The 25,276-nt window shown below is 47.2% G+C and overlaps 2 protein-coding genes and 1 long non-coding RNA gene across 3 annotated transcripts in view; 1 reads left to right on the plus strand and 2 right to left on the minus strand.

Moving 5' to 3' along the window:
* hmg20b (high mobility group 20B) overlaps positions 1–3,810 on the minus strand; it is an 8,251-nt gene extending 4,441 nt beyond the window's left edge. The window contains exons 1-5 of the mRNA XM_084458965.1: positions 3,798–3,810; positions 2,028–2,146; positions 1,425–1,652; positions 732–852; positions 225–280 (exon numbers count right to left, since the gene is read on the minus strand). Coding sequence (XP_084315091.1) covers positions 225–280; positions 732–852; positions 1,425–1,652; positions 2,028–2,105 — 483 coding nt within the window. The 5' untranslated portion in view covers positions 2,106–2,146; positions 3,798–3,810. The remainder of the gene's footprint in view (positions 1–224; positions 281–731; positions 853–1,424; positions 1,653–2,027; positions 2,147–3,797) is intronic.
* An 813-nt stretch (positions 3,811–4,623) lies between these two features.
* btbd2a (BTB (POZ) domain containing 2a) lies at positions 4,624–14,607 on the plus strand. Its single transcript, XM_084459165.1, has 9 exons — positions 4,624–5,222; positions 5,645–5,764; positions 6,271–6,427; positions 7,125–7,230; positions 8,321–8,518; positions 9,512–9,704; positions 10,790–10,877; positions 12,014–12,160; positions 14,242–14,607. Exons 1-9 carry the CDS (start codon positions 4,648–4,650, stop codon positions 14,401–14,403), a joined length of 1,746 nt encoding a protein of 581 aa, XP_084315291.1. The 5' UTR covers positions 4,624–4,647; the 3' UTR covers positions 14,404–14,607.
* A 1,411-nt stretch (positions 14,608–16,018) lies between these two features.
* On the minus strand, positions 16,019–24,180 carry LOC311326274. Its single transcript, XR_014631045.1, has 4 exons — positions 24,108–24,180; positions 22,456–22,630; positions 17,218–17,408; positions 16,019–16,784 (listed from the first exon to the last, which is right to left on the minus strand). It is a non-coding gene; the product is annotated as an uncharacterized lncRNA (long non-coding RNA).
* Positions 24,181–25,276: the final 1,096 nt, after the last annotated feature.

Genomic DNA, 25,276 nt, shown 5'->3' on the forward strand with positions numbered 1-25,276 from the left:
AGCTAACCAACACTAGACACAGCTAACCAACACTAGACACAACTAACCAACACTAGACACAACTAACCAACACTAGACACAGCTAACCAACACTAGACACACACAGCTAAGTGAGATGGAGACAGACGGTGAGATGGAGACGGACGGTGAGATGGAGACGGACGGTGTGATGGAGACAGACGGTGAGATGGAGACGGACGGTGAGATGGAGACGGACGGTGTACCTTCATGGAGGCCGATCCAGAGCTGCTGGCGTTGATGATGACTGACGGAGACTCCTCTGAGAAGAGAAGTGTAAAAAGTTACGTAACAAACTAGACTAATTAGTTAGACTAATGTAAACAACATATATAACTAGATATGCACGATATATTGGCAATCATATCGGTATCGGCCGATGTTAGTCATAGTTAGTAATATCGGTTATCGGCCATAATAGCAATGATAATATCTGCTATCGGCCAAAATTTTTATATCGGTGCATCCTTACACACAACCATCCTGAGATCACACACACACACAAACGTGACAGCAGAAGACAGCAAGTGTGTGTGTGTGTGTGTGACAGTGGGAGAGAGGCAGAGCATGTGTGTGTGTTTGTGTGTGTGTGTGTGTGAGAGAGAGCGTGTGTGTGTGAGAGAGAGCTTGTTTGTGTGTGTGTGTGTGTGTGTGTGTGTGTGTGTGTGTGTGTGTGTGTGTGAGAGCGTGTGTGTGTCAGCAGTCAGCCCCACCTCTCTTGACCTTCTTGTCTTGTATCTTGGCGGTGGTGATCTGGTAGGCCTCGCTCTGCTGGTACTCCCTCAGCTCCCGGGCGTACTGCACCTTCTCCCGCTCCGCCTCGTCCAGGTAGCGCTGCCCACAACAAACAAACAAACACAAATAAATAAACATGGGTTCAGACTATCAGGGTGCAGAATCTCAGCAGTGAGAAGGTGCTGAGCTTGATAACACAGATAAAAATGATCCACATTCTACTTTAGTGTTTTTTTGTAGTTTGCTACTCTCTAATTTGCACTAGATCATGCTCTTAGTCACGTGTTTTAGAAAGGAGATGCACTTGTGAGTAGTGGTACACTTACTACCTACGGTAAATGCAATTATTCTAAGTCGCTTTGGATAAAAGTGTCTGCTAAATGACTATATAGTGTAATGTTGGCTGTCCACACAGCCCCCAGTCTCTTCCGTTATGAGTACGGTGTTGTGGGGCGCCCCGGTAGCTCACTGGGTAAGGCGCGCCCCATATGAAGGCTAGTCCTTCGCGCGGCGGACCCGAGTTCGATTCCCGGCTCGGGTCCTGTGCCGCATGTCCTCCCCTCTCTCTCTCTCCCACGTTTCCTGTCTCTCTCAAACTGTCCTGTCCCATTAAAAGCTGAAAAGACCTAAAAAATATCTTTAAAAAAAATAAAATTAGGTCTGGATGGTACCTGTTTGTCGTGGGGGGCCAGCCGGCTCCACTCGGCCCCCAGCCTCTTGGTGATCTCGGGGAAGGGCAGGTCGGGGTGCTGGGCTCTGATCTGCTCCCGCCGCGCGTTCAGGAAACGCACGTAGCCAGTGACCGGCGCCTTGGGCCCGTTGGGGAGCACCTTCTTTCTCTTCTTGCCCTTCGGCCAGCCCCGCTTCTTGGCGGGCTGCGCAGACAGGGAGCGGACATTCTGTACGAGGTTGTCGGACCCACAGAGAGAGAGAGAGAGAGAGAGAGAGAGAGAGAGAGAGAGAGGGAGAGAGAGTCAGTAGCTAGCTGAGTTTAAAAAAGTGTGCTTTTGGATATTGTCTGGAAAAAAAAAACGTAGCTGAAAAGTTCCTGCCTGAATTTTATCAACATGAAGCAACAACTTCTGTTGTTGTGCTGTATTAATCCTCCAGACACCTCTCGCCCTTCACCTGTACGCATACCTCCAACCACCGTACGCACATACCGACAAGCTCCATGGCGTGGGCTCACTTAATCAATAATCTAATCAATCTGTGAACATAATGAGCTGTCAGACATAACGAGGTCAGAGTGTGTCCTGTGTGTGTGTGCTTGCCTCTTCCTGTGTTGTTTCTGAGGAGTGAGGGCCCCTAGGATGGGGTCCGTCTCCCTGCTCCTGCTTCACTCCACCCATGGTGTGGATGATGTCAGTGGATGATCACCGGCACAGCTGGTCTGAAACAGACCGGTCAGTCAAACGAGAGCTTTTCATCCCAACTCCGGCTTTTCTGTTGTGTCCCGTTTGATAACAGATTTCATAAAACGTTTATTAACCAAACAAACTTTTTTGTGGCAATGTTCTGCGCAGTTTCTGGATCTGTCTGGACAGTTATTGCTGGTTAACGTAGCTCACCTCTCACAAGGCTAGCTGTGCTTGCTAGCTAACGACATATATTTAATATTTAGGGTGATATCTTAAAAAAAAAAAATGTATAGCCTTTATTTAAGAACAAGAAATATACAAAATCTCTCAGGAAACCAATAACATTCCCGGCACATTACTGCATTTGGATACAAAAAAAGAGTAGAAAAAGAAAAAACAGTCTCAATCTTGTAAGCAAACAAAAAAGGAGTGTAAATATTTGGTAAGCTACATCAACAAATAACGAGACATTTTAGCACAAGTATTTCTTGCCTAAATTGACTGTAGTTTGTTGAGAGAAGAGAAAAATGATTAATTTTATTTGTTTTAAGTCATTTATAAAACAAATAAAGGAGGGTTTGGCGTTTCTCCACTTACTACAGTGAATATGATATTTGCCCATGAGAATGACAATATTAATTAGTTCAGCCACAGATGGATTCAAGTTTTCCATATAGAAAAGAATATGAGAAATATCAAATTTTGGATCATCATTTATCCTTAGTGATAACCAATTTACATCTATCCAAAAACTGGCTGACACTGGACATGAAAAAAACATAATATAAAAAACATGCTCTAATGTTTCCTCTGCCATCTTACAGAAATTGCAAGGATCCACCTCAAAATTAAACCTTTTCCTGAGAAATTCAGCAACAGGGTATACAGTACCTTGTGAATTATTTTGAAATGAGTTTCCTTAACCTTAGGTGCAATGGGTCAACTAATAAATTTGCAATGTGCATTTTCCATTATAATCACCGCTGCTCGACTAGGAACTTGTACATTTAGCCTTCTATTGTAATCATAGAAAACATTAGATTTCAGAAGGTTGCAGATCATTTTGTTATTAAATTTTTTATCCTTCAAGTTAGTATACTCTATCAATAAATTTGGCAATGCAGTTCTGACATCAGAATATAGCATAGTGTTTACAATTAACTGGATCAGCAGTAGAGGAATGGCTTTGCAAACCTTATTATACTCTCTGAAAGTACAGATGTCAAATGTTCCTAAAAAGACTGCATCTATAGGGTTACCATAGGAATCCAGTATATCACTTACAAAACACACCTTTTTCATACCAGTCCTTTATAAACAATGACTGTTGATTGTTATTACTCTGTTGTTCCAAAGAGTTGACCCGTGGGGGGAAAGTTATGGGTAAATATCATCTTCCAGTACTGCAAAATTGTTTGTTAATTAGATAGTTTGATGGGATTTATGGTGATATCAGCAAACACCAGATGGCTAGCTAATGGCTAAGCTACATGAGAGGGACAATGGGAAAACGGTGATCACACGTTGGGAAAACACTTCATTGCAAGAGACGAAACGAATATGAATTAGCCTTCTACACGCTGCGGGTGTTAATCAATCAGGGCATTTCAGGGATCATTCATTAGCATGTCCAGAAGCCAGGCTAGAGGTTTGATCAGCTAGCCTAGCTGTGTTGTTACTCACCGTGATATCCGACCTCTCAACCAAACTTTTTCAGCTGGATCAGGAAAGGAAACAACGTGCTATCTGCTTTCTGATTGGTTCATACAGTAACTTTCCATGATTGGTTAGTTCATTCTACCCATCCATGATTCTACCCCAAAACTGTAATAATGATGATGATGATAATACATTTTATTTGTAATGTACTTTACATTTGAAACAAATGTAAGTAATCCAGAGAAAAAACAAGACTAAAACAGGAGAATAAAAACAGAGAAGCAAAACATACACATACACACAAACAATAAAGCATAAAACATAATGTACAGACCCTGGTAGAGACAGACACAGTATTGATACATATGCGCTTGATGCCAAAGGGTTACTGATAAAAGAACTACATATAGTACGTATAGACCAAACAATTGGACAAAATAAAGGCTTGCTATGTAGCACCGAGAGACGGAGAGAAGAAAGAAGACACAAGAATATCTCGTCTAGAAAAACACAACTTTAAATACATAAATAAAGCATTTGGATTTTGTACACTGGCACTGATATAATAAATTAAAATTTCAGTTTATTTATCAACCAATTTATCAACCAATAACAAATGTAAATACGCCAGATTCATCCAGGAGGCTATTTTGTCTGTGGTCCGTGGCCAAGATGTTATAAAAAGCCATCCTAAAATAACACAAAAAACACTGTAGATCGATAAGCAGTCTAATAAAAAATAACCAGCCCATAATAACGTATCCGTCGGTCCGCTCCCATTGAGGGTCGGCTCATTCCGCCTGTCTCGCCGGGGATGCGGCGCTGTTGTGCGTGTTTCCCCCAGCAGCAAACCCTGCAGTGCTCACCCTCCAAGATGGCTGCTGGGGAGAGCAACAGCAGAGCACCGTGCCTCGCTTTCTCCAGCCCCGGACCGCTGGGCAACGCTCAGCCGAGCAACAGCGCCCATTCCTCGCCCAACGAGGGTCCGGCGGGTGCCGCCTCCACCACCACGACCACCGGAGGAGGTGCGCCGCGGGCAGCGAGACACCCAAACCCTCAACCGGGCCCGGCGGGTCGGGGTAGCGCCGAGGCGAGGGTGGAGAACTCCCCGAGCAGACAGCGCTCATCCCCGGCGGAGCAGGGCGCCGCGACACCCGCTGGAGGAGCGTCTGGAACGGCCATGAACATGACAGCAGCGTCGGCGGCGGCAGCATCCACAGCCGCCGCCGCTTCCTCCTCCGCGGAGCCCACCGTCTCCTCCACGCTCCCCCCCAACAACAGTCCGTCGTCTGCCGCAGTGTTGGTTTACCGGGAGCCGGTGTACAACTGGCAGGCCACCAAGAACACGGTGAAAGAGCGGTTCGCGTTCCTCTTCAACAACGAGGTGCTCAGCGACGTGCATTTTCTGGTGGGGAAGGGAGCGGGGGTGCAGCGGATACCAGCGCACAGGTACGACCCCTCACTAGGCCATCTATACCAGGCCAGTGGGTTAGAAAAACGGGTGGGTTTGATGAGGAATAAAACAACCTAACGCTGCTCGGTCAACCTAACCCGGCTCTAAAGGATAAAGTGACATTTGAGGGGTACGGCGGTCTGTTATTTCATAACAGTGGATGGTTAACGTTAGTCTACTATAATTAATGTATTCTGAATAGATGATGTGTGATACTGGAATGGCAGTGCATGGTTATGCACGAATCACCGTGTATATGGGCAACTGCAACCACAATAACCCCCCCCAAACTGGATCCTATATCTACATTTGGATCCTATATCTACATTTGGATCCTATATCTACATTTGGATCCTATATCTACATTTGGATCCTATATCTACATTTGGATCCTATATCTCCCTTTTTCTCTCGGCAGATTCGCCCTTGCGGTTGGCAGCGCCGTGTTCGATGCCATGTTCAATGGCGGTATGGCCACCACCTCCACAGAGATCGAGTTGCCTGATGTAGAGCCCGCTGCCTTCCTGGCTCTGCTCAAGTAAGCACAACAAAAATCTGCCTTAGGGGACTCTGTGTCTGTCTGCAGCCGTTTCCTTGTATTTCTTATCCATTCTCTCTGTATCTCTTCCATGGCCCCTGCTTGCAGAGGGATAGGAGAAAGGGTGCAGGTTTGTTGAGCATCAATAGGTCTATAAAAGTCCAGGCGGGCGTAGAGAACGACCCTTTTCAACGGGTCATTCTGAGAGGGATATGTGCTGACGTCCCCATTGATGACAATGCACCTTGGTGTGTAGCGTTGACTAAAGAAGTGATTGTGTACAGTCTGTAGGCGTCTATACCCTCCGCCTCACCAACGAGGACTGAGTTGTACTAGCCTAGATCATGCACTTTTGTGTTGTAGCCTAGATTGTGTTGTGTCGTAGCCTAGTACTGTGTTGTTGTGTGTCTGGGGACTGTGTTGTACAGTTTCCTAGACTGTTGTGGGGACTGTGTTGGACCTAGATCGTGTAGGGGTCGTTGTGTGACCTCTAGCTGGTTTTTTAGGTTCTTGTACTCGGACGAGGTGCAGATCGGCCCCGAGACTGTGATGACCACCCTGTACACGGCGAAGAAGTATGCGGTACCGGCGCTGGAGGCCCACTGCGTGGAGTTCCTCAAGAAGAACCTGCGAGCGGACAACGCCTTCATGCTGCTCACCCAGGTACCAGGCTGCTGGAGGACCTGTCTGGACACACACACACACACGCACACACACACACACACACACACACACATACCATCTGTCACATGGACATGCGCACACAGATACACATGGATGGATGGACAGACACAGTAATACACACTCACAAGGACACAGATTTATGTAATAAAGGTTTATTGACTAGTTATTGACATGATAGAGTCTGTCTGGTAGTAGCTGATGTGAGCGTGTTAGCTGGTAGCTGTTATAGCTGAGTGTGTCTGCTTCATGTTGGTGTTGATAATCTGGTATTAGCTGATGTGAGCGTGTTAGCTGGTATAGCTAGTGTGGTTAGCTGGTATAGCTAGCTGGTATGAGTGTGTCTGCTTCATGTTGGTGTTGATAGTCTGGTTTTAGCTGATGTGAGCGTGTTAGCTGGGCTGCGTTCAAATTCAGCTAACAGAGGCGAACGTTCGTCGCAAACATGTTTTCTCCAAACGGTCACATTTGAACGGCTTTTAATGAACGTTCCAAATAGTTCAGTTACTGGCGAACTACCTCTCCCGACTGTTAGCTTCTGTTAGCAAATGTTTGCGGCGAACACAAAGCTAACGGAAAATAGTTTGCTAACGTTCGCAAACGTTCACTTTGTTCGCTGAATTTGAACGCAGCCCTGGTGTAGCTGAGTGTGTGTGCTGATGCTGTTGTTGTGTTGCAGGCCAGACTGTTTGATGAGCCCCAGCTGGCCAGCCTCTGTCTGGAGAATATTGACAAGAACACCGTGGACGCCCTGGCTGCCGAGGGATTCACCGACATAGACATCGGTACTGATCACTGGCCTCCCTGTAGTCCCGCCTCCCTCTCTCTGTCCTCCACTCGCTCTCTCTGTCCTCCACTCGCTCTCTCCATATCTCTCTCTGTCCTCCACTCGCTCTCTCCATATCTCTCTCTGTCCTCCACTCGCTCTCTCCATATCTCTCTCTGTCCTCCACTCGCTCTCTCCATATCTCTCTCTGTCCTCCACTCGCTCTCTCCATATCTCTCTCTGTCCTCCACTCGCTCTCTCCATATCTCTCTGTCCTCAACTCCCTCTCTCTATCTCTCTCTCTCTCTCTCTGTCCTCCACTCATCTCTCCATATCTCTCTCTCTGTCTTCCACTCCCTCTCTCCATATCTATCTCTCTCTGTCCTCCACTCATCTCTCCATATCTCTCTCTGTCCTCCTCTCCCTCTCTCCATATCTCTCTGTCCTCAACTCATCTCTCCATATCTCTCTCTGTCCTCCTCTCCCTCTCTCCATATCTCTCTCTGTCCTCCTCTCCCTCTCTCCATATCTCTCTGTCCTCAACTCCCTCTCTCCATATCTCTCTGTCCTCCTCTCCCTCTCTCCATATCTCTCTCTGTCCTCCACTCCTCTCTCCATATCTCTCTCTGTCCTCCACTCATCTCTCCATATCTCTCTGTCCTCCACTCATCTCTCCATATCTCTCTCTCTGTCCTCCACTCATCTCTCCATATCTCTCTCTCTCTGTCCTCCTCTCCCTCTCTCCATATCTCTCTATGTCCTCAACTCCCTCTCTCCATATCTCTCTCTGTCCTCAACTTCGACTCTACATATCTCTCTCTGTCCTCTACTCATCTCTCCATATCTCTCTCTGTCCTCCACTCATCTCTCCATATCTCTCTCTGTCCTCCACTCATCTCTCCATATCTCTCTCTGTCATCTACTCCTCTCTCCATATCTCTCTCTGTCCTCTACTCCCTCTCTCCATATCTCTCTCTGTCCTCCACTCCCTCTCTCCATATCTCTCTCTTTACTCTTCTCCCTAACACTTTCTATCTGTCGTCCTCTATCTCTCTCTGTCACACCCTGTTCCCCATGACCCTGTCGTGACCCCCCGCCCCGCCCCTCAGACACGTTGGTGGCGGTGCTGGAGCGGGACACGCTGGGCGTGCGGGAGGTGCGTCTGTTCGGGGCGGCGGTGCGCTGGGCGGAGGCGGAGACCCAGAGGCAGCAGTACCAGCCCACGCCCGAGAACAAGCGCAAGGTGCTGGGCAAGGCGCTGGCGCTCATCCGCTTCCCGCTCATGACCATCGAGGAGTTTGCCGCAGGTAGGAGGGAACGCGCGTTCAAACAGTTATTTAAAAATGTGACTTTTTCATTAGGGTAGTCCATCTATGTCCCGATAGTCTGGAATCAAGCGCCACAAAAGATGGGCAGAGGTGCGGAGCCAGTACATTACCTTTTAACCCTTTCGATGCGACCACGTCACCGGCAACATTTTAAAAATATCTAATAAATATTTAATAATATAAAAAAAAATATGTAACAAATCAAAAATTCCTCACTCCAACACTTGCTGAAAGCGGAGAAACTGCGCTTTCTAGTATTATAGGGAAAATCCAATTAATATTCAAAATGTTGTCACTGTACTTTCAGGGTTAAAAGGGTTAAATCCAGCTGCATTTGAATATGATTTCATCGGGAGTGTATAGATAAGACTAAATGAAAAACTGATTTAGGTAAAACACTTAACCGTTTGTGAAGAAAGTCCAAGTCAATCATACCTTGTGTGGCAGACATGCTACCGACAGGCAGGGGTGCAGGACCCATTGGGTGCTTGTAAAGTGGAGATCTGTGGTCAGCGACCAATCAGAGGCCGAATCAGCCTCCCCCGCACAACCCACTGTCTGCGCGGGCCAATCAACCCCCGCCTTCCATATCCAAACGCGTTCTCATTGGTGTCCACGAATATAGCTTAGCTTGCTCCCAGACGTTCTCACTGCAGCAAGGGCTTCTGGGAACTCTGAGAACTCAGATTAATGTCCTGATTACCATGGAAATGGATTTAATGAGTTTAATGTAAGAAGATGCAGTGTAACAGACTCTTCAGTGATTTACTTGCTCAATCAGCTCGTTCCCTAGATACAGAGTTGGCCTGTAGTACCAGACTTTGAAAAGGGTCTGTTGTCGTTGACAAAATTGAAATGGACCGAGTATGTTTGGCTATATTTAGATTCTAAGTTGATTTGACCACTATTATATACCTGCCGCCTGTGAGGTAATAACGTTGACCGTGTCCCCCCCCCCCCCCTACCCCCCAGGGCCGGCCCAGACGGGCATCCTGTCGGACCGCGAGGTGGTCAGCCTGTTCCTCCACTTCACCGTCAACCCCAAGCCCCAGGTGGACTTCATTGACCGGCCGCGCTGCTGCCTGCGGGGGAAGGAGTGCAGCATCACGCGCTTCGGACAGGTGGAGAGTCGCTGGGGCTACAGCGGTACCAGTGACCGCATACGGTCAGCGAGCACGCACGCACGCACTCTGACACAACACACACACACAGCGCGCACGCACACACTCTGACACAACACACACACACAGACTCTGACACAACACACACACACAGACTCTGACACAACACACACACAGACTCTGACACACACACACACACACACACACACAGACTCTGACACAACACACAAACAGACTCTGACACAACACACACACACAGACTCTGACACACACACACTCTGACACAACACACACACAGACTCTGACACAACACACACACACAGACTCTGACACACACACACACAGCGCGCACACGCACGCACAGACTCTGACACAACACACACACACAGCGCGCACGCACGCACAGACTCTGACACACACACACACAGCGCGCACACACGCACAGACTCTTACACAACACACACACAGACTCTGACACAACACACACACACAGCACGCACGCACACACTCTGACACAACACACACACACAGACTCTGACACAACACACACACACAGACTCTGACACAACACACACACACAGACTCTGACACAACACACACACACACAGACTCTGACACAACACACACACACACACAGACTCTGACATAACACACACACACAGACTCTGACACAACACACACACACAGACTCTGACACAACACACACACAGACTCTGACACAACACACACACACAGACTCTGACACGACACACACACACAGACTGACACAACACACACACACAGACTCCTGACACAACACACACACACAGACTCCGACACAACACACAGACTCTGACACAACACACACACACAGACTCTACATCTACATAGATAGATATAAATAGATATAAATATACTGTAGTGCTTGAAACTCTAAATTTCACATCATTGCTTGTACATGCAACAATACATTTACATAGTATTCTCTCGTTACTGGGGAAAGTAATATTATTACTATATATTACTATATCTATAATATTATTACGGTTAGTAAGGCGTTACTGCCCAACACTGATACACACACACATTATTATCCAGGTCCTTAGTAGAAGTTGATTTTTATACAATTGATCCTGTTCTTTTCTTCCAGCTTCTCTGTGAACCGCAGGATATTCGTGGTGGGCTTGGGTCTCTACGGGTCGATACACGGTCCCACGGACTACCAGGTCAACATCCAGGTGGGAGGCCGACCTCTAGGCCATGGGTTCCCAAACTCCATCAATGTGGGCCTCCCCTCTGAAAACAGTGACACACCCGCGCACCCCCCCAACCGCCCAAATGTGTCCATTTTGCAAGGCAGCGTTAGCTAGCCCATAACGTTACACAGCTAAGTTAGCTCGATGGCACCTGCTGCTAGTTAACGTTATGACGTTTTCTCACAATACATTCATGCCTGCGGGGGGAGGCTCTCTCTGCACTATCCACACATTTAGTATACATCTCTCCTATTATTTATTTCGATCTTCTGACCTTTCGAAAATAATCGGGACCACGGCGCTCAGAACCGGTGCAGGACCAATGTACAAAAACTTGGATCAATAATAAAGAAGGGTCCGCACTCAAAACTATGTTTATGCTCTTTTAATACATGATGGTGGACAGACCTGACAGACGCGTTTCGGCTCTGCCTTCTTCAGTGTTTTAGTGTGTTCTAGTTTACCCTAAATACACTAATTGTATTAAACTAGCCATACTAGTTTACCCTAAATACACTAATAGTATTTAACGTAGGTAGTCAGTGTACTACTACTCGCCAAAACTCACAAGTGCCTCTCCTTTCTAAACAAGTGATTAAGAGTATAAAATAGTGTTAAAGCCAAAGTGCAAAAAAAAAGCTAAAGTACTTCTTGAAAAGGTGAAATTTGAGCCTGCAGCGAAAGATGGGCAGCAACTCTGCTGTCCTGACGTCAGTGAGCAGTTCGTTCCACCACTGCGGGGCCAGGACAGAGAAGAGCCGTGACCGTGTCCATCGACCGCAGGGGCCTCGGAGTGATGGGTCAACGAGGTAGCAGAGCGTAGCGGTCGGGAGGGGTGTAGGGTTTGACCATGGCCTGGAGGTAGGAGGGGGCTGTTCCTTTCATTGCCCTGTAGGCTAGTACCAGAGTTTTAAACTGGATGCGAACCGCTACAGGGAGCCAGTGTAGAGAACAGAAAAGGGAAGTTGTGTGGGAGAACTTGGGGTGGTTGAACACCAGGTGAGCTGCAACGTTCTTTTCCAGGGGTTTAATGGCTGACGCCGGAGCCCCCGTCACACCCCTCTAGATCTGACCCTGCTTTACTCTCTTCCTGTGTGTCCCCCCCCCCCCCACTCCAGATCATCCACACCGACAGCAACACGGTTTTGGGTCAGAACGACACGGGTTTCAGCTGCGATGGTTCTGCCAACACGTTCCGGGTCATGTTCAAAGAACCGGTGGAGATCCTTCCCAGTGTCAACTACATCGCCTGCGCCACCCTCAAGGTACCGTCATCTAATCTACCGATCGATCTGGCATCTTCATACCCAATTTAATCTGTAGATGAACCAGGTGACTTAGGCATCTTAAAGTCGCACTGAAACGGACGTTTGAGATCATCTAACTTCCGTAGTTTGACGTATTTCCGACGCAAACAAGCTATGAGGGTGGGACATATGTTTAGAGGAATTTGATTGGAACATTGACAAGTGGACGGGTTTTAAGAACTTTAGACAGATTCGATAGAAGGATAGCGTTGATTGACGGGTGGATGTTGTCAGATTATTGGCATAAAATCTAAGGTACCTGTTGTCGTCATTGCACGTGACCTACCGTTTTCCAGGAAGTAAGAAATTATATACTTTGATATAAGATTATGACAAAAGTAGAATTTTGTAATTTTTTTGGCATACATCGTTGAATAGGTGAACACTATGACCAAGTATGTGAACCAAAATGGGACAGAATGCTTTTTTCATTTCAGTGCAACTTTAATCTGTTTTTGACCGGTTACAAAAAAGAAGAAAGGTAACAAGTTCAACATACATAGGGCTCGTTATTATATAGGATATGCTCTAGTTATTATATAGGATATGCTCTAGTTAATATATAGAATATGCTCTAGTTATTATATAGAATATGCTCTAGTTATTATATAGGATATGCTCTAGTTATTATATAGAATATGCTCTAGTTATTATATAGAATATGCTCTAGTTATTATATAGGATATGCTCTAGTTATTATATAGGATATGCTCTAGTTATTATATAGAATATGCTCTAGTTATTATATAGAATATGCTCTAGTTATTATATAGGATATGCTCTAGTTATTATATAGAATATGCTCTAGTTATTATATAGGATATGCTCTAGTTATTATATAGAATATGCTCGTTATTATATAGAATATGCTCTAGTTATTATATAGGATATGCTCTAGTTATTATATAGAATATGCTCGTTATTATATAGGATATGCTCTAGTTATTATATAGAATATGCTCTAGTTATTATATAGGATATGCTCTAGTTATTATATAGAATATGCTCTAGTTATTATATAGAATATGCTCTAGTTATTATATAGAATATGCTCTAGTTGTTGTTGAGCACCTGCCTGGTATGGGATGTTGAGACAGGGTCAGGTCAGGGATGGGAGCAGAGGTCAACCACAGCATGCGTCACTGGCTCATCAGCAGCACCGTGGCCTTTCCCGAGTCCATCCGTGGATAAATGGATTGCGCTTTACAAAGGCCTCTCATTCAACCATTCACACACACATTCACACACCAATGGCAGCGGCTGCCAAGCGAGGCGCTAACCTGCTCGTTGGGAGCAATTTTGGGTTCAGTGTCTTGCCTAAGTATCGGTCGCCTTGTTGAGAGGGGTCAGGGAAGAATTTTTACAGCTCACTTATCTGGCCCCCGGGTGATTACAGTTTTTTTGCTTCCCTCTGGAATATGTAGAGAGTTGGTCGTTTGCCCACCTCCCTTGTTCTCTGTAAAAGCGCATTGTGTTGCCTCTGGGTATGAAATGCGCTATACAAATTAAGCTTTGATTGATTGATTGATTGATTGAAGTACACTTCGAAATGTGGACAGCAAAGGCTGGGATTCGAACCGCCGGCCCTGCGATCATCGGACGACCCACTCTACCTCCTGAGCCACAGCCGACACACCGCCCACGGCACGAAGGATTGATTGATTAATTAATGGACTGTGTTAAAGTATTTTTATACTTGGTTTAAAAGAAGAGCACGCGAGTGGTCGGTCAAGCTGGTTTTAAACAAAGGCAATAGTTTTATTCTGTTACGAGTCTGCAGAGTCGGACTCTAGCACAGGAAGTGAATCCGGGCTGAGTGAGTCAGATGTGGATGAGGTCGATAGGTTATACAGTGAAAAAGGAAGTGACATAGTTTCAGGATGAAGAGGACAGGGAAGTGATGTCACACAGGAAGAATTTGTAGTTTTAACAGACTGATCTATGAGAACGAACTACAAAGTTAGAACAACAGTCAAGTAGGAAAACAGAACACTTTGTTGAGACTTGAAATTCATTCACAATTGTTTGCTTTCCCCAAGGGTCCGGACTCCCACTACGGTACCAAGGGGATGAGGAAGGTGACCCACGAGGCTCCGGCCACCGGCACCAAGACCTGCTTCACCTTCTGCTACGCGGCCGGAAACAACAACGGCACCTCGGTGGAGGACGGGCAGATCCCAGAGGTCATCTTCTACACATAGGGCAACGACCTACGAACCCTCACCGCTGATCTGGGACAACCAATCGCAGAGGAGGGCTTGTCCGGCCTTGTCCGTATACTCTGAAAATATATACTTCCTATCCTTCTCTTATTAAGTAATCACTGATCTGACACGACTGGGTTGGTAACAGCTGCGTAGAGGAACACAGGCGTTCACCTATCCAATCGTGTTAGATCAGATGGGGGGTGGGGGGGGGCAGGCAGCATGTTGGGGATTTCCGATTGGACAGATCCTCCCCCGCCCACTATAAGAAGACATCAATGGAAAAAAAAAAAAAAGTTTCATCATCGAATAGCCATACTAGTTTACCACATCAACGTTGGGCTCGTACACGGTCACGAGAGGGAGCTCTTCTCTCGCTGAGCGGAACGGCTCCCCAAAGCTGCCTGTCAGGATGTGCTTAAGAGCGGATCCATTCCCATGCGTGTGTGTATATGAAGTGCAGAAGCAATGCAAGCCGTGCTGTCCTCCGCGGGGGGTGGGAGCCTGAATCCTGTCACCTTACTCTGTGCTAGAATCATTATGTATTTGCACTTACGCACTTTTGGAAGGACACGGGCAATCAAAACTATTGTGAGATTTGCAAAATTCTCTGTCTCTGAAAAAAAAAAACGAAAAAACGTGAACTTACTAAAATCTATGTAAAAAATGAACTTGTACTTGTCATGTTGTGACCCGGCATCGGGCTAAATTAAAATTTCTTTAATTGAATGTACAATTTCTTTCATCTATAAATGTCAGAAGGTGAATAATGGAATACCTACCTATGTGAATGAGGTCACTCATGCCAGTCTTTATGCTTCAGGAAGACAGACTGTACATAATACTGATAGAACTCAAATCCAAAGATGACTTTACACTGAGCAGCCAATGGATTGACGTCACTCAGAAAGCCATGTTGGATGTAATGGCTTGGTTGAGCGGCCCGATTGCTGAATCAGCTCACATGGTTTCAAATCTGGTCGACTAAACAGGTTTAAAAAGAAGATATAGATATTTTACTCATGGTCGCATGCTCACCTAACGGAAAGAAGACATGCACTTGAGGTAACTGCCAGGCAGCTGCCGAGGCAAAAATTGATTACCTGAGGTAGTCTGTCACTGACAGACTGACCAGTTGTCCTGAGGTAGTCTGTTACTAACAGACTGACCAGTTGTCCTGAAGTAGTGTCACCAACAGACTGACCGGTAGTCCTGAGGTACTGTCACTAACAGACTGATCACCTGTAACATGTAAAGCTGTGATATCGCAAGCTGGTCTGTGATGACATGTATTAGACAGGCAATTAATTGACTACACTAACCATCTGGCTAATGCACATTGTAAATAAAAATGTTAATTATATCACCTGGCCCCTTTGTGAGTTATATAAACTGTAAAAACAAACATTTATTACATGGTTGAACAGTACATGTGTACAGAACATTAGTGATGTTCAAAACCCCTGTATATACCTCACCCTTCAATAAACACAGCCTGCACATGCACTTGATATCCAGAATTTATTTGAATGTGGCGTAAATGCAAGTTAGCCCAGCAACCAGTTTTTAATATACATCTTTATTTTTTCAAGATGTGAGGCACCAGTGACAAGGTAAATAACAAGGAAAGAAGAAAAAGGTTACACAATATCTACAATAAAATAAAATAATGTAGAAAGCACATTGATATATTCCCCACAACAATCCATCCATACATTCAAATATCACTGGTCTTTCTATCACTGGTCTTTCTATCACTGGTCTTTCTATCACTGGTCTTTCTCTCACATTCTATCACTAATTCATCTGATACAATTAATTCACTTTGTATAGGAAATACAGGCTCATCTCAAACATTGTGGAAAGTTCATTATTTTCCATAGTTTAATTCAAAAAGAGAAACTTATTATAGATTCATTACACATGAAGCAAAATATTTCAAGGCTGAATGTCTCCATGCCACACGTCACAGTAATTTGTGCAAAAGGAGCCCCGACCAAGTATGGAAAGTAAGGTAAGTGAACAATCATTAAGATTAAATGAAAAAAGGTTTAAAATATCTCACTGTGTAATACTGTAGATATAGAATACATGAAAGTTTAACTTTTTGAATTACATTATGGAAAATAATGAACTTCAATACTCTACTGAACCACAATATTCTAATTTTTTGCAATGCACCAGTAAACTAATCCAAGAGCCGACTGATTGCTTGGAAACAGGCCCAGACCTGAGCTCCTGCCACGCTGTGACGCTGCCCTCGACCAGGGCTTCAGCTACTGGGTTTGGGGTGTGGATGGTCATTCTTCCCAGGTGAGACACGATGATGCACACCTGGAGGAGACTCCGCCCACAGTGGACATGGGGGGGCGCGCCATCTTGAGAAAGCAGAGCGGGGAACATTGTAATCGCAGTTCAGAGAGAAGAGAAAAGCAGATTGATGGGTCATCCAAGCCTCATCTGCTTTAATATGGTGAGTCCAGAACTAATCCTCTGTTAATGACATCGGCTGTAGATCAAGGAGGAAAAGACATGGTAGTCCACTGAGATAGGAAGAGAGTCTTGATGGCTAGAGAGTGTGTGTGTGTGTGTGTGTGTTTGTGTGTGAGTGTGTTGTGGGGTTAGGGGGGGTTAAATGCCGTGGACGTTGTCAGACTGAAGGCTCTCATCACTGGACAGTCAGGTCAAAGTGAAGAATGTTTAAAGTCATCATTCAGCCGCAGGCATTCTGGTCTGGAGAGACGCATGTTGGGGACACTTGGGGACGGCCTAGTCTGCTGAACAGAAGTAAACATCGACGGTCAGACTCACCAGACGCCGGCATCGACCAGCGGAATTCTTTCGGTGACGCACGGGGCGGCCATCACCGCCCAGGAGAAGCCCAGATGGCCAAGCGAACCAATCAGGTTGCTTAGAGGTCGATCAGGAACCCTGGACCCGTTGTTCACCGCCTGACGAAGGCCTGGTTGTTTTGGCTCAGCGAGTAGTACAGGGAGATGGCCCTGCGGGAGAGAGGGGTCAGGGGTCAATCCAGAAACATGCAGGGCCGTCCTCCTGACACTGGGGACATAAACATGACTGGTCACACTATTCAAACCACAATCATTAGCATTTGCTGAGAAGGCCTCAGGGTACGCGGCCAGAATCGCAGCACAGCTACTGTGTGCGTCCGCCAAGCGACTACAGTACATCTAGACGCTGGCTGTACAGAATCCAGTACAAGGTGTTGCTGTTCACCTTCAAAGCCATCCACGGACTAGCCCCCAGTTACAACCGTGACCTCATCCACCACCACACCTCCAGCCGGACCTTGAGATCGTCCGACCAGGGGCTCCTGACAGTGCCTCGGACGCGGCTAAAGACAAAGGGGGATGGGACTTTTGGAGCTGTGGCTCCTAGACTGTGGAACGCGCTCCCACAGGATCTGAGAGCTGCCGCGTCTGTGGACAGTTTTAAAGAGCAGCTAAAGACGCAGCTCTACAGACGAGCCTTCGAGCGCTCGGCCGTCTCTATCTGACGCACTCTCTCCTTTCAGCTGGCCTGTTCTCCCCTGGCACTGACCTCTTATGTCACTGTGTTTATGTGTTTTTTATCTTTAATGTATTCAGTTACACGTGTATGTAACTGATTTGACTGATGTTTTTAATGTTTCTACTGTAAAGCACTCTGCACTCGTGCTATGAAAGGAGCTATATAAATAAAATGTTACTTACTTACTGGCATGGCGATCAACGTTAGCTTACCTGGCTAACCTGACGCTTGTTGTGTTGCACTGAAAATGGTGACCCACGGTCGGCAAAATCAACCGAATGTCAAGAGCTGGACATGGTTGGATTCCTCTCAACCTACAGATTCGAACTATGTGCCTTTGAGCGGTTTGGAGTCAATTAGCATCGTTATAAGCACAGAGAATAACCGTGCATTGACAGTCATTCAGTTGGGGTGTGTGTGTGTTGGGGGTGTGTGTGTGTCTGATTGCATTAACCCCTGGAAGGAACTTGGAGCTACTAGACTGAACTAGAAACATAAGTATATTTTGGTTTCTCTACTGGCTAGTGCTAAGTCATCAGTGTTGTGGTGAAACTGCTTTGTTATTCAAGGTTATTGTGAGAGTTAGTTTCGGCCTGAGCTAGACTAATTGCCCTGTTGAGTGGGCTGTGGGAGTGGCCTGCTGAAGTGAGGATTTATAAACAGCACAGGGCCAAGTGTTCCCCAGATTGCATTAACCCCTGGTAGGAACTTGGAGCTACTAGACTGAACTAGAAACATAAGTATATTTTGGTTTCTCTACTGGCTAGTGCTAAGTCATCAGTGTTGTGGTGAAACTGCTTTGTTATTCAAGGTTATTGTGAGAGTTAGTTTCGGCCTGAGCTAGACTAATTGCCCTGTTGAGTGGGCTGTGGGAGTGGCCTACTCTCCTGGCAGACGATTAGCAATCAGCAGTGACAGGCCTTAAGCATTGACGGCTTAGACGGCGACAGCGGGAAGGAGACAGCTCCCTCCGGCGTGCGACCGAAGGCTAGGGCGGCCAAAGGCACCGGGCGACTTATTCAAGAGCGACTTTGTCAAGTAAGACTGTCAGGAAGGTAGTACATCTACATTTACCTCAGTACCTGTTTTGTTACCATTATGTGTTTGCATCCTATTCCTGTTGTGTTCCCTCTCCGGGGGTCACGCAGACACTGGGTCACCCCCAGACTCCGTAACCCCTCTAACCTCATCTATCCGACTGTCTCAACTCATAGAGAGCAAGTGGTGACAGGGGGACTTTGGAATTGCCAGTCGGCGGTGCCCAAAGCTGAGTTTATCTCAGGCTATGCATCCTTGCTCTCCCTCAGCTTCCTTGCTCTCACCGAGACATGGATCACACCAGAGAACACTGCCACACCCGCAGCCCTGTCAGATGTGTATTCTTTCTCCCACACTCCCAGAGCTGCGAGGCGAGGTGGTGGTACTGGCCTGCTCATTTCCCCAACATGGAAATACTCACTCGTCTCCATCCCACAGTTCTCCCCTCCCTCTTTTGAATTCCATGCTGTCTCTGTCATGTATCCAATCAAGCTCACCATTGCTGTTGTGTATCGCCCACCAGGTCCTCTTGGTGAATTCCTAGAGGAGCTCGATACACTAGTTTCGCACTTCCCAGATGATGGGTCCGCACTCATCCTTCTCGGGGACTTCAACATCCAGAGTGAGAAATTGGAACCTTTCCTCTCCTTCCTCTCCTCCTTCGATCTTCACCTCTCTTCTTCTCCTCCCACTCACAAAGCCGGCAACCAGCTGGATCTCATCTTCACTAGACACTGTTCCACCCCTAACCTCTCTGTCACTCCCCTCCATCTCTCTGACCACTATTTCATGTCCTACTCCCTCTCCATCCCCTCTTCCCCTGTAACTCCTCCTCCTACCCACATGGTTACCGCCCGTAGCCATCTCCGCTCGCTCTCCCCTACTGACCTTTCCTCTACTGTCACCTCCGCCCTCCCCGCCCCTGAATCCTTCTCTCTCCTACCCTCTGATACTGCCACTGATCTTCTCCTCTCTACTCTTTCCTCTTCTCTGGACAATCTCTGTCCCCTCACCTCCAGGCCTGCACGCCCAACTCCACCTGCCCCATGGTTGTCGGACTCAGTGCGTACTGATAGACGGAGCCTGAGAATAGCTGAGCGCAAATGGAGGAAAGGCAAGCTCCCAGAGGACCTTCTTAATTTCCAATCTCTTCTTTCCACATTCTCCTCCTCTCTGTCTGCTGCTAAAGCTGCTTTCTTCCGCTCTAAAATCTTAACCTCTGCTTCCAATCCTAAAAAACTCTTTGAAACCTTCTCTTCACTACTCCAGCCCCCACCTCCTACTCCCAACTCCTCCCTTCTCCCTGATGATTTCGCCAACTTCTTTGACAAGAAAGTTAACGATATCAGATCCTCTTTCCCCCCTCCCCCGGTCAACGCTCCATGCACGAAACTCACCCCCCCATCCCCACCCTCTCTCCACTCCCTGCTCCCCCCCTCCTCTCCACGCCCCACCTTATCCCACTTTTCTCCCCTCTCCCCCAACGAGGCCCTCAACCTTGTAACATCTAACCGCCCCACCACGTGCTCCCTAGACCCTGTTCCCTCGACTCTCCTTCAGTCTGTTGCACCCGAACTCCTTCCCTTCCTAACCCACCTCATCAACGCATCTCTTGTTTCAGGATGTTTTCCCTCTGCTTTCAAGACTGCCAGAGTCACCCCCTCCTAAAGAAACCATCTCTCGACCCATCTGATGTCAAAAACTACAGACCGGTTTCCCTTCTATCCTTTCTATCCAAAACACTTGAACGTGCTATCTTTAACCAACTGTCTTCGTACCTCCACCAGAACGACCTCCTAGATCCCCACCAATCCGGGTTCAAGGCTGGCCACTCGACAGAGACCGCCCTCCTTGCAGTAACAGAGTCACTCCATGCCGCTAGAGCGAACTCTCTCTCCTCTGTCCTGATACTCCTAGACCTGTCAGCAGCATTTGATACGGTAGACCACCAGATCCTCCTCTCCACCCTCGAGGAGAAAGGCATCGATGGCTCTGCACACTCCCTGTTTGCATCCTACCTGACGGGCCGCTCCTACCAGGTGACATGGAGAGGGTCGACGTCGGAATCGCGTAGTCTGACTACGGGGGTTCCACAAGGGTCTGTCCTGGGTCCTCTCCTGTTTTCCCTCTACACTACATCTCTGGGCTCTGTCATTCGCTCGCATGGCTTCTCCTATCACTGCTATGCCGATGACACCCAACTGGTTCTGTCATTTCCCCCTTCTGATACAGAAGTGGAGACACGCATAGCTGGGTGCTTGGCTGACATTTCGGAGTGGATGACGACACATCACCTCAAGCTCAATCTGGACAAGACTGAGCTGTTGTTCCTCCCGGGGAAGGGCTGTCCGCACCGGGACCTGGCCATCACCATTGAAGACACAGTGGTGACCCCGACTCGGACTGCGAGGAATCTGGGTGTGACCCTGGATGACCAACTGTCATTTTCCTCACATGTCACATCCGTCACACGTTCCTGCAGATTCATGCTCTACAACATCAGGAGGATTCGCCCTTTCCTCACTAATGAAATGGCGCAGGTACTCATCCAGGCCCTGGTCATCTCCCGCCTGGACTACTGCAACTCCCTCCTCGCGGGGGCACCGGCGTCAGCCATTAAACCTCTGGAACTTGTCCAGAAAGCTGCTGCTCGCCTGGTGTTCAACCACCCCAAGTTCTCCCACACAACTTCCCTTCTCCGTTCCCTACACTGGCTCCCTGTAGCGGCTCGCATCCAGTTTAAAACTCTGGCGCTAACCTACAGGGCAATGAAAGGAACAGCCCCCTCCTACCTCCAGGCCATGGTCAAACCCTACATCCCCTCCCGACCACTACGCTCTGCTACCTCAGGGCGACTGGTTGCCCCGTCACTCCGAGGCTCCTGCGGTCGATCGACACGGTCACGGCTCTTCTCTGTCCTGGCCCCGCAGTGGTGGAATGAGCTGCCCACTGATGTCAGGACAGCAGAGTCGCTGCCCATCTTTCGTCGCAGGCTCAAAACTCATCTCTTCAAGAAGTACTACAACAATCCTCCCACCTAAGCACTTATTATATTATATTGCACTGTACTTTAGATTGTGATTCTTGCACTTTGCTTCAGCACTAGATTATGCTCTTAGTCACTTGTTTGTTTTAGAAAGAAGATGCACTTGTGAGTTCTGGCAAGTAGTAGTACATTGGCTCTTCCTACGTTAAATGCAATTATTGTTAGTCGCTTTGGATAAAAGCGTCTGCTAAATGACTGTAATGTAATGTAATGTAATGTGTGTTGGGGGTGTGTGTGTTGGGGGTTAGAGGGGTTGAATTGCCGTGGACGTTGTCAGACTGAAGGCTCTCATCACTGGACAGTCAGGTCAAAGTGAAGAATGTTTAAAGTCATCATTCAGCCGCAGGCATTCTGGTCTGGAGAGACGCATGTTGGGGACACTTCGGGACAGCCTAGTCTGCTGAACAGAAGTAAACATCGACGGTCAGACTCACCAGACGCCGGCATCGACCACCGGAATTCTTCGTCCATCACCGCCCAGGAGACGCCCAGATGGCCAAGCGAATCGATCAGGTTGCTTAGAGGTCGATCAGGAACCCTGGACCCGTTGTTCACCGCCTGACGAAGGCCTGGTTGTTTTGGCTCAGCGAGTAGGACAGGGAGATGGCCCTGCGGGAGAGAGGGGTCAGGGGTCAGTCCAGAACCATGCAGGGCCGTCCTCCTGACACTGGGGACATAAACATGACTGGTTACACTATTCAAGTTGTGTCGAGTCGAGGAGTCGTTTAGCATCGTTATAAGCACAGAGAATAACCGCACATTGACAGTAATTCAGTTGGGGTGTGTGTGTGTGTTGGGTGTGTGTGTGTGTGTGTGTTGGGGGTAAAGGGGGTTGAATTGCCATGCACGTTGTCAGACTGAAGGCTCTCATCACTGGACAGTCAGGTCAAAGTGAAGAATGTTTAAAGTCATCATTCAGCTGCAGGCATTCTTTGTAAAGATCCAAATATCGCGATGTATTGCTTTAACGTGTATTTAATTCTGGTATCATTTTTCTGTGTCCCATGACTCCTCATACACAGTCGAGTTTAAGAGCATGACTATCTTTGCTACAATGCAGTCTACGTTTAGGCAACTGTAATGCTATAAAATAATGTAAAGTAAAGTAATATACACTCTAAAGAACTGTATAAGGTTAGCGGCAGATTTGACCACAGGACTGACCGGGTCCACGGATACACACGTTAAACCACCTACCTCAAAACCACGTGGGTCAACCACCTACCTCACAACCACGTGGGTCAACCACCTACCTCACAAAACCACGTGGGTCAACCACCTACCTCACAAAACCACGTGGGTCAACCACCTACCTCACAACCACGTGGGTCAACCACCTACCTCACAACCACGTGGGTCAACCACCTACCTCACAAAACCACGTGGGTCAACCACCTACCTCACAACCACGTGGGTCAACCACCTACCTCACAACCACGTGGGTCAACCACCTACCTCACAACCACGTGGGTCAACCACCTACCTCACAAAACCACGTGGGTCAACCACCTACCTCACAACCACGTGGGTCAACCACCTACCTCACAAAACCACGTGGGTCAACCACCTACCTCACAAAACCACGTGGGTCAACCACCTACCTCACAACCACGTGGGTCAACCACCTACCTCACAAAACCACGTGGGTCAACCACCTACCTCACAAAACCACGTGGGTCAACCACCTACCTCACAAAACCACGTGGGTCAACCACCTACCTCACAAAACCACGTGGGTCAACCACCTACCTCACAAAACCACGTGGGTCGGCTGGCAAAGCATGACTGTCCTCAAGTTTAAACCTAGCGAGCTAGATAAGGGACTAATAGGTATTCACTGACTAACTTTGACCAACTTTAACATGTCATTTCAACATGTCACAGAGTTTCTGGCAACAGTTGGATGTTAGGTTAACTATCATTAGCTAGCCAGGAGTTGAGGTCCCTCCAGCAATTTTCCGCACACACAATTTGCAAATTACAAATCTGCTGTGTTAACACGAACGGAAGGTGGACTATTCACACAGTTGGCACCATATGCATTTCTATCAATTGTAAATGACATCAGTATATTCATATTTCTCACCATGGTGACGGATGGTTCGAGATGTTCTTTGTAACGCGGTCGCAGAAAAAGAGATGAGGGTTTTTCTTCTTCTTTGGGTTTCCGGCCGGCTGCACGCAACAGCGTCATGCATCTTCTTCGTTTGGTTTCTGGCAGGCTAGACGCCGACGTGGCGTATTGCTGCCGTTCCCTGGCCAGACACGGTACTACACCCCTCCCAGACCCTCACACCCCAAGATGTAGGCCAGTAGCGAACATAAATCTTGCCACCGCCCTCCCCACCTCATACTGGTGACTCCCATGACCCAAAAGGACCCTCAGAGACACAACTGGCTCTCGTTCGGTGTTGTTTCGCCCATAGACATTATATATATATAATTATATTATATTAGTATTACTATTATATATATGGTTTCGCCGGTCTAGAGCGGAAGCGCGATGACGCATCGCATCATCATCCGGTCTGGACCGGAAGACGAACAGTTGTTGTAATGTTTTTACTGTAGGCTGCACATGGTGACGTTTCGAGTAGATAACATTCGCGATGGCATCACCAGGCATAACACCGACGAAAATTGGAAAAGAAGATGCGAGGAGAACTACCGGTTAAGGAAAAATAAAGCAAGCGGAAGTTGGAGGCGGGGTCTACAGGCTCGAGCCGGATGAGGGGGCGGGCTTAAGGCAGTGAAGTAAATAGATACCTAATAGAAAGAAAATATATATATATATATATATATATATATATATATATATATATTTATATATATAAATAGATAGGTTCTCCTCCCCGAGGAGAGACTGGTGACGCGAGGCTACTGCCCCCCACAGGCCGACGACATCAGGGTTCTTCTTCTCTTGGTTCTTCTTCTGTTGTTTAATTGGTTCTTCTTCTGTTGTTTAATGGCGACAGGGAAACAACTTATGGTGTGCATTACTGCCACCTACTGAAATGGAGTGGATCAGAACTCAGTGGGGAGTGGGGTGAACTCATGGATGTATTAATAGAACAACTAATAGGGTCAACTACACTTTCTTCTTCTTCTTCTCTCAATTTATTGGCGGATTATGCACCGACATTAAAGGTGCATACCGCCACCTACCATACCGGAGTGTGCAACATCACAGCAAATAAAACATCAGGTCATAGAAGGAAAGAGAGAAAGAGAGACACAGGTAAAAGAGAATACAGC

The sequence above is a fragment of the Borostomias antarcticus genome (genome assembly GCF_949987555.1).
Source record: "Borostomias antarcticus genome assembly, chromosome: 26".
NCBI classification, from domain to species: domain Eukaryota; kingdom Metazoa; phylum Chordata; class Actinopteri; order Stomiiformes; family Stomiidae; genus Borostomias; species Borostomias antarcticus.

Excerpts from the sequence above, each read along its gene's own strand:
- btbd2a (XM_084459165.1), top strand. The coding sequence starts at position 4,648 with ATGGCTGCTGGGGAGAGCAACAGCAGAGCACCGTGCCTCGCTTTCTCC. Across the intron at positions 5,765-6,270 it reads GCCTTCCTGGCTCTGCTCAA|GTTCTTGTACTCGGACGAGG; the intron begins GTAAGCACAACA and ends CTGGTTTTTTAG. Across the intron at positions 8,519-9,511 it reads CATCGAGGAGTTTGCCGCAG|GGCCGGCCCAGACGGGCATC; the intron begins GTAGGAGGGAAC and ends CCTACCCCCCAG.